The 9,896-nt window shown below is 34.8% G+C and overlaps 1 protein-coding gene across 5 annotated transcripts in view; it reads right to left on the bottom strand.

Annotated features, from left to right (window-relative positions):
- Window positions 1-1,106: 1,106 nt before the first annotated feature.
- The window catches only part of LOC124530463 (kinesin-like protein KIF13B), a 132,386-nt gene continuing 123,596 nt past the window's right edge, over window positions 1,107-9,896 (bottom strand). For 4 of the 5 annotated variants that reach the window (XM_047104638.1, XM_047104659.1, XM_047104667.1 and 1 more), the window contains 9 exons: window positions 7,964-8,029; window positions 7,254-7,387; window positions 6,886-7,012; window positions 6,338-6,784; window positions 5,751-5,884; window positions 5,069-5,201; window positions 4,758-4,916; window positions 4,439-4,591; window positions 1,107-4,038 (listed from right to left, as the gene is read on the bottom strand). In XM_047104638.1, coding sequence (XP_046960594.1) covers window positions 3,956-4,038; window positions 4,439-4,591; window positions 4,758-4,916; window positions 5,069-5,201; window positions 5,751-5,884; window positions 6,338-6,784; window positions 6,886-7,012; window positions 7,254-7,387; window positions 7,964-8,029 — 1,436 coding nt within the window. In that variant the 3' untranslated portion in view covers window positions 1,107-3,955. The remainder of the gene's footprint in view (window positions 4,039-4,438; window positions 4,592-4,757; window positions 4,917-5,068; window positions 5,202-5,750; window positions 5,885-6,337; window positions 6,785-6,885; window positions 7,013-7,253; window positions 7,388-7,963; window positions 8,030-9,896) is intronic. The other variant, XM_047104653.1, reaches the window with a different exon arrangement.

Below are 9,896 nucleotides of genomic sequence, written 5' to 3'. Positions count from 1 at the left end.
ATTTTGCAGTAAATGCAACCATTAGTTCTGAATGTAAAAAAGAAGCAAGAAAATCAGAATATATTCTTTACCATAAACTACTTTACTAAAGGTTAATTCAACAAATTAATATTAAACAAAGTATGCCGAAAAATCAGTAATCTAGTTTATTATATAATTTTTAATCATTAATAAGCTCTTTTTTATAATCTTTTACGAAATCTATAAATTGACAACTCGATTAACGCTTATTATTTTGTTTATTTCTGTGAAGAAACTCCAAATCGAAGAGATCCAACTACTGGGGAGGTTTATGTGTATGATTTCATATCTTCTAAGGTAAATAGTTACCCATTACATCATTACGTAACTATTTATAGTTGTATTGCTGTATTCCATTTTGAAATATGTGTATGTATGTCAAATAATTACAACCACAAGGGTAATGAAATAGACGCGATCCCAGAGGACTTCTAAAATAGTCAATATGGAATTTATAAAAATAAAATTGTATACATAAAGTAAATGTGATAAATTTCCATATATCAAAGACTATAGGCAAAAATTGGCTAAAATACCATCAAATCACCTATACATCCATGTTTTTATCTCTATATACACCTACACTCCTATTTTCAAGGTCACATAATGGAACTCTGCGTAACGTTAGGATACAGATCTTTTATTTAATTTTCGATTTAATTTTAGTAATAAATGTTTCAAGCCCCTAAAACGCGTAGCGACATAAGAAAGAAGAGCTCTTTTTTTGGTAAGAAATAAAAATCAGATTCCTTTATTGTTCTCCAACTACAACTGAACACTTGGTTCAGCTGATGTTATGTATCCATCTTGCTACTTTGCACCTCGGTGACTGCGTTTGTTTATAGTAAATTGAGTACTGTTCCTTTCTTATTGTCATGCAGATAGCTAATTCATGAAAGATTATGAAAAACCGATAATGAAGAAAAATTTGAAAAAGATTTCAAACTAATACTAATATATTAACAAAATGGTTGTAAGTATATAATTTGCTAAAAATACATCTAATAGAGAAAACTCTACTTTAATTAAAAGAAATGGACATACATGGGGTTGTCTATGAACATAAAATTAATAAAACAACAATATAATTAGTAAATAAAACAAAATATTTTATTATACATTTATTGATAATGACAGCGATGGTTGACTCAAATCCGCTACTTGGCAAAAATATTTCCACTAGAAGTGAACTATTTTTGTATTTAAATATTAAAATCTCTTTATTTATTAAATGTTTACAATAATGAAGATGCAACCACCTACGCTACCAAGTAGCCGCCAAAACTATTCGCTTATCACATTAAAAAATTATAAGAAATACATTTGATTTGTGATCTACGTTTATTTTACACAATCGTAAGTCGCAATCGTAATCGCAAACAAATAAACTCATATCTAATCTAATAATTAACCATCATACGAAATTATACATAAAAGCTCGTATCGAATTGACTGCAATAAATACGAAATACACTACGCGAATGTAAAATAATAATAATAATATAAAACAAATAATTTCATTTACCTAATAACTATTATTTAAAACAAAAGCACAGCACATGGTCAGCTTAATTTCTAAACAAAATTAAATTAGGACCTACGACTTTGCTTTTAAGGTCACTATTAGCCTATTACTAGGAGCCCTACGTCTCAACCTCGCCGGTGCCTCGCCGTCCCGCGCCCTCCGCCCTCCCCCCTCCCCCTCTTGCCCGTGTTCTAACAAAACTACTGGACAATAAGCACATCGAGAGTTTCAAAGACACATTCTAAGATATACGAAAACATCTTATTAAAATTTTCCATTAGACTTTTATTAACGTCGACTACACATCGAGCCCTCCAGTCGAGGCCGGGTTACGTACGAAATTACGAAATGTACTATTTCCAGAACGTCATTCAAAAATGCAAAAATTTATTGAAAACGCGTCTTGTCTATAAAATCTAACTTAAAACCTACGCGTTCGGAAGAACGATAATGCAAAAATGGAATGTTTTAAGTACGACAGTCTAAAAGCATTCGACAGCGAACGGGAGACAAGAAATGATGTCAGTCGAGGCTTACGCTACGAGTCGGCGTTCCTTTACCGAGTGCAAAGTTAAAACGGTTGAATATACCTTTGACGAATTGAATGTTTAATAATCACTTACAATTATAATATTTATACAACACTGTGTACAGGAATGGAGGCAAGTGACGGGCTATGATGTAGCGAAAGTGAATACTTACAAACTCTAGTAAATAACGAGGCGCCATTAACTTCTATTTGTGTACTCATTAAGTGTACTTAACGATTACTTCACTAAGAGGATGGAATATACATTAGGTGAGCTACAGACTATGCCGGTCCGACGTGGATCGAAACGGTCGAATGTGGACATTACCTAACACGATAGGTTACACGCGAACTACACCGCTAGATATATTATGATATTAGTTTAACATCTATCCGGATACAGAGCTAACGTTCTTTACGGAGAGAAAATATACAGTTAACCGATTATTGTTCGAATGTGGATGGAGATAATAACTTGAGGACAAAATTTCACTTGATTATGATATTCAATTAATATACATCAGGCCAAAAAGTACTACAAACACTTATTTTTTATATTACATCTCAAAATTTACCTACACAACCTAATCGATATACGACAGTGGCCCAAGTGGCAAGCGAGCGAGAACTCGAGATCGTTTACGAAATAGCACAGTAACAGACAATCAAGATGTTAAGAGCAAAGTATCATACAAATATTTATTAAAAATAAGCCTTGTCGTATAGACGTGTAGGTTTGATTTCGCTTGACACTTGCGCCGAAAAGAATGTCAGTGTTTTTGGCCATATTTTGTCCCTCGCATGGCTTTCTGTGTACTAAGTACAAGTCTTATTAAGGACGAAGATGTAGCATTGGACGATTTCGTAAATCTATTTCAAAATGATAAGGGCAAAAATCTAATTTAGTGACAATAGAAAAATAAATCATTTACGGTCTCTAGTCCCAGTGGCAAGAAACTATCACAACGAACTGGCAACCGTGCTACGGCACGCGATCCTGAGCAATTTCGAGGCAAATGTTTATGCGTACAAATATAAGTAAAAAAGATACAAGCTGCGTCTCGAGTGGCCACCGTTCCCTTCACATCGATACACGCGCCAGGGAGTAATATAAAAATGCTTATAGGAACTCAATTAGCTAAAATCGATGTCCATCACAACATCGCTTCAAGTGTCGCTAAATATAACCTATAACCGGATGTTAATGGCAGTTAAGACTGGTCCTGATATTTGTCAAGATATATTTATTTACGCCGAATGGGATTATTTCGTTGCGAATGGATATCGTATTGAATTATTAAAAAATTAAAAACATATATACAGTGAGCTAATACATAAATAATCCCTCATAATGTCAACAGCACACCACTATACAGTAAAAAAAATCTATACAAGCAATTTACCGATTCTCGCCGATCACAAATAATTAATGATTCTAAAACATTAAATTATCGTCATAACACACAAAGATTCACATATTTACATTGAAACGTAACAATAAAATTAAATCACACGATTGAAATCATTCAATCTATTTACAAATTTAGTGGTCAATGAATAAAAACAAAGTCAAATTAATTATAATAATACACGTTAATGAGACGCCGTCATACATTTACGTCGAAGGGAATCGAATGGTTTTCCGTCGATGATTGTTTGACCGAGTCAACAAAGGCGAGGAAAACCGATTTTCCCACATTTTATCAAGACTTGTGAAATAAATAGACATACCATGTCACTTACAAATCAAACGGATGAAAGGAAACTACTATAAAATATAAAGCACCATATGCGTTACAGGACTGCAACTCAAACAGAATTGGACTTGAGGTGTGAAGTGGACGTAACAATAAATTCGCTTCCTCGGGCGAGGGTCGCGCTTATTTCCCGCGGGTCTTGGTGCCCACCGCGTTTATGCTGTCCCCGCGACTCCGCGACCGGTGCAAGTTGTGTAAGCCTTCCCCTGAAAGCAAATCGCCTTTAGTGCCCGATACTGACGTTTTATTGAATACAAGTTACTTATATTGTTACCTAAAATAAAAATAATTTAAGGTCTTAAAATAAGCAAATTTAATATAACTTTGTCTTAATTATTTACAGATCACTCATACTGTGTAACTTTTCATAATTATTAAGAAATATTATTAGACACTCAATTACAATATTTATTCGAATAAATATATTCAACTTTTTTAGTATAAATAAAAGACTTTATTTTATGAAATTATCAAAAAGGAAATGAACAAATAAAATTTATTCGAATAAATATTTTCAAAATTTTTAATGTAAATAAATATTTTATTTTATAAAGTTATGAAAAAGGAAATGAACAAATAATGTAAGTAAAATGTTAGGCGGCGTACCCTTGCTGGAGGCGCGGCGCAGCTCGGCGTCGCGGAAGGCGCGCGCGCTGCGGCCGCGCCGGTCGTGCACGAGCTTGTCGGCGCGCACGAAGATGCCGTGCCGCGCGCGGCACGAGAAGTAGCGCGTGCCGCCCACCGAGCCGTCGTTCTTGCCTGAGGAGCGCGAGCGATTGTGTACTCTTGTAACTTTCAATTGTTTATCTTCGTTATGTTTATGATAAATCTGAATCTGCTCTCGTCCAGACGATTAGTAACTGTGACGAGTAACGACTAGGATATATTTTTCTACTCGCACTCATAAAATCCAAAGTAGGCGTACCGGTGGGCGCGTCGAGTTCGACGCCGACCCAGACGCCGCCGGCGAAGTTGGTGGGCCCGACGTAGGCCACGACGCCCGTGCTGCTGCTGAGGCGCAGCTGCACGCTCTCGCCGACCGACAGCCACTCGGGCACGGGGTGCCTGCTGCTCTCGAAATCTTCTGCGAATAATTAAATATAATCTCCTTTTATTATAAAAAGAAACCCAAGGTCACACAATGGTACTTAGAATTTAATGTAAAGCCTTTTAATAATAAATAGCTGGATCTCATCTTTCATCCAAATCAATAAAACCAAAGCCAAAGGCACTGACCGTCGCCGATCCGCTCCGTGGAGGAGGCGGGCGTGTCGCGCAGCGCGGGCTCGTGCGCCGAGCGCGGGCGCGGCGCGGGGTGCGACGCGCGCGCAGCCGAGCGCGCTGCGGCGCCGGCGCGGCGGCGCACCACCTGCGAGAGGAGAGGCGCACGCGTTAATACTGACTATTGTATTGATTTTTTTAAATAGCTGGAGAATGGTAACTATAGGTCGTCAAACAACTTTAGTCTTAGTAAAGATACTAAGCTGAGATGGCCCAGTGGTTAGAACGCGTGCATCTTAACCGATGATAGCGGGTTCAAACCCAGGCAAGCACCACTATATATATGTGCTTAATTTGTGTTTATAATTCATCTCGTGCTCGGCGGTGAAGGAAAACATCGTGAGGAAACCTGCATGTGTTTAATTTCATCGAAATTCTGCCACATGTGCATTCCACCAACCCGCATTGGAACAGCGAATGGAAAATTTAATGGACGAGGAGGCCTTATCTCAGCAGTGGGAAATGTACAGGCTGTTATTTTACTTTACTTCACTTTTAAAGATACTAAATTATTTTCGTTCATTCATCATGATAATATAAAACCCTTACCACCAGTTTTGAATATTTGTTTTACTTTTATTTTAAAATTAAATTTTATTTCACTTTTATTGAAAAGGTAATTTTAAAAATATTTTACCTTTCCAGCGGGCAGCGAAGTGTTGACGACGTTGTCCGGTCCCGGCGAGTCGCTCTCCCCGACGGAGGACGCTTCCCGGCTTCGTGTCTCGTGACTCGACTGTTCTGAGCTCAGGGATTCCACTTCCGCTTCACCTGTGTAATTCAACAACGAGGCGTGTCATATTATTATAGTTACAGTAGTTAATTCCTATTACTATATATTATATATTGACAAAGTAACTCATTACATTTTATTTTATTTTTATTTAGGCTCCTTACAAAAGTTAATTGAACAAATTAAGAAAAATTCTTAGTAATTATTGTTATTCATATTGAGTTACATTTGCATTTTATTATTAATGAGATTATATTTTTGTAAATTCTACTATAATTATTAATTATTTTCTGTTTATATGATATTACTTTTTATTTAATGTATTAGATTTTTTTTTAAAATTGTAATTTACTTGCTCGCAATATTCTATGTATTATTTAATTGTGGAAACTTTATTGGTCAATGATTTATATTTTATGTTTTTTTTTAATTATGTTAATTTGTACTGTTTATTTCCCGAATAAAATAAAAATAAAATAAAATAAACGTACCGAATGAAGTCTCGTGTGCCGTTTCTCCGTTGACTTGGACGGGTTCTCCCTTATGTAACTGACTAGACAGTACGGCGCTTTCGACTGGTATAGCCCCCAGAGGATCTACCAACTGACCGTCCTTTTTATCCTTAGAAATCTCCTCGCAGTCCCTTAAAAATGGATTAATTCTATTCCGAGATCCCGGAGTTAGAACTGGAGTTTTCGCTTTTTCGAATGTCACCTCTTCGAGTTCATTTTTCGATTCGACAATTTCGTTCTTTAGTTCGGTGATGTCGTTCCTCAGCTCGGTGATCTCATTCCTGAGTCCCGCCATCGATGTTTTCGTTCTGCTGAGGTTCGTGTAATCCATTGTCTTGTCGAAATCCGGCGTGTCATCTACCGACATGCTCCTGATTGAGAGCGTGTCATCGTTTGTGAGATTTGAAGATGATACCGCTTGAGAACCTAAAAAAATCATAGTCAATAAAATATATGTAGAGTAATATACAAAAAGATATATAATGCTGTTTTTAAAATTGCAACGAATTAATATAATCAATACGTACCATATCCACTCGAAGATATTGAAGGCGAGTTCTTATTGGGCACTCGCTCACATGCTAACTCGTGGAGCGAGTCGAGGGTCTTCGAAGTGGGCAGGAAGCCGCGCGATGTTGCTCTTGAGCGGGTGCGCTGGAATATCATTTGTTAAATTTACATGATTTGTTAATATTTATTCACGAGATTAACTGGTCCTGCCAGCAAAATTAATTTAGTGGATACACTAAAACTTGATTGAAATAAAATACGTAATAACACAGTTCGAACTAACAATAAATATTGTCTGTAAACCCTTAATTTTGCGGGTGCGTATTTTATGTCTTCTGGACATAAGTTTTATTTATAGTAGTAGTACTACTAGTAATATACTTACATTTGAGCGTGGCGTTGTAAGCTCGTCGGTCGGCGCCGACTCGGGTTCAGAATGCGAGTCATCATCGTTCCTACGCCCAGGCTCCTCATGTAAGGTCGTCATACGCAATCCTAATTTCACGCTTGCCGGAGATGCTATAAGAATAAACTTAATTACTTTATAGTCCCTTACTGTTTTTTCGTAAATTATACTAGCTAAAAACTTAGAAATAGTTACAAAATAAATATTAAGCCTAGCAAAGCATTAAACCTAAACTTAACTAAAAACTTAATAAATATATTTGTACATTATATATAAAATATTTGAACTGAATACATAAATAGCCTGACGCAAATAATTTTTCACCTTAATACGACAAAATATGAACAAATTTGAATACATTATTTTATATTCGCCAATATCATGCTCGCACGTGAATGATTTTCATGCCAATGTCAAATCAATAAACTCCTAATGAGTCGTAGCAAACAAAAATAAAACACGACCGATGAAACGAAACTGCTTCAAACGAAAAAATCTATGAAACTCCAAATCCTAGAACGCTTCGTTTGAAATTGACACCTGTGTTCACGCTAATAGGGTTTAGTTTTGCGTGACACACGTATCAATTGAGAAGACAAAATGAGCGGAACAAAAGTGATGACACGAAACCAAACAAAAAATTTTGAAACAAGCCTCTAATGATTCTACGACTTAATATCTGCACGTACACTTGTTTGGCGTCTGTAGTCGCAGTGAGTTCAGGTTCAAATTCAAGTTAAGGAACGTTGGTCGAGCTGCAATAGAAATGGTAAAAATCTTATCAATTTACGAGCCTACCTTAATATTTATCGCAGAAGTAATCACATTCAGGAATCTTACAGATCATTTTTACAAACCTATATGTACCAGAATTTCGAATACAAAAAGACAACAACTCTTTGTAAATCATTATCATAAAACAAAGGAAAAATATCTCATATCATTTGCCAATTTATCAAATTAGTTTTTTTTTAATGTTACCCCATATAGTATTACTATAACATCCTATTTCTGGGGGGAAGAGTTAGTGAAATAAATGATATCAAATTCTTATACATTTTATACACCTAAATAATAACATAGTTTTTTAAATTTATTAATACCCAAATTCATAACTGTATCATTTAATTGATATATAGTATATCATGAAAATTATATTATATTCGAATTATATTAAGTCTTAAATTATTCTATCTAATCCATGCGTCGTTATAATTTACGTTTATATTAGATCTTTTAAAATAGTTTATACATCTCTCTATTTCTACATAGTACATGCACCTGGTACCTAACACATACACAAACCTACGATCAATTTTATTTTATCTATGACTACTTTTGCTATCTACTTACATAGATACAAAACTGTCTTTCAAGTTTTTAATCTACCTCACAACGTTTATTATAAATAAAACCTTTATATAAAATATACTTATTATTTGGCTGTTATATTCAATTGTTTTTTGAAATTTTTATTACACAATATTTGATAAAAAGAAAAATATATATATATCCGAATCCGCCGGAAATCACGTGAGGGTGGGAAAGGAAATAATTACAGGTCATGCTCGTTCCATGCAAATGAAAGATACACGCAAACAAACATAGGGTAACACGACAGAAGCCAGCTGAATGCTTTAAGCTCGCTGAGTCGATTGCTTTGATCATATATTTTAATTTTCATTTACTATATCTTTATCTTCATATACGATTTACTTCGAATATTTTGTTAAAATTTCGATAAAATTTTGCCAAATGAATCTAGAATGATTCTCTGAATTTTACAGCCAATTGAATATTGAAAATAAAAATGATTCTGATCGTATATATTTTTATTACAACTATTCGATTCCAATGTTGCATAAAACATACGTCTAATAATTTTGCCATACAGTTGCCATTCCGAGTTATTACCATTGATTATCATCTGTTTACCTGATAAAAACGAGCCTGAAGGTAGCGAGGAATTGAGATACAAAAAAAAACAACGTTAGTTCAAGCTGGGTTCCAAAATTTTGACACTTATCGTTTCGGAAGTATTATTTGTAAGAAGTTTTAAATTTTTACACAGATTAAAAATTTTAAAACCTTCATTCAAATATACTCCACGAAGACCGAAATGATAAGCTCTTTGTCGAAATTGTGTTTGACGAATACAATCTCAACAAAGAAGTTAAAAATAACACGTGAAGATAGAAGGAAATAGAGTAACAGATAGTGTATGGAGCATAGCATCGCCACGAAGCAAGTGGAACAAAATGTAAATCATAGTGAAACCAGAGGTATATGCGGCATCGTAGTGGACAAAACTGAGGGTGAAGTAAATAAATGATAGTGTTATTTGTTGTTGTATGTATGTTTAATTAATTTGAAATACTTTTGCAAGTGTAATATATTTTAACACTACGCGATCTAAATTTAATTATTCTTCTATTCGTTTATTAGTCTATATCATCGTGCATCTTTATCTTGTTTTACACAAACGCTAATATCACTTAAAACCTATGCTACGTGGTGCACTATACGCATCCGAACTAAATACTTTATACATACAATATTTGTCGAAATAAATAAATTTTTATGTAATTTAGACCGTGTCCGTTAAATTCGAATGCATATGAA

Source organism: Vanessa cardui, chromosome 1 (genome assembly GCF_905220365.1).
Source record: "Vanessa cardui chromosome 1, ilVanCard2.1, whole genome shotgun sequence".
Lineage (NCBI taxonomy): Eukaryota > Metazoa > Arthropoda > Insecta > Lepidoptera > Nymphalidae > Vanessa > Vanessa cardui.
The sequence above is the reverse complement of the archived record's forward strand: the minus strand, read 5'-3'. Positions and strand labels throughout refer to the sequence as shown.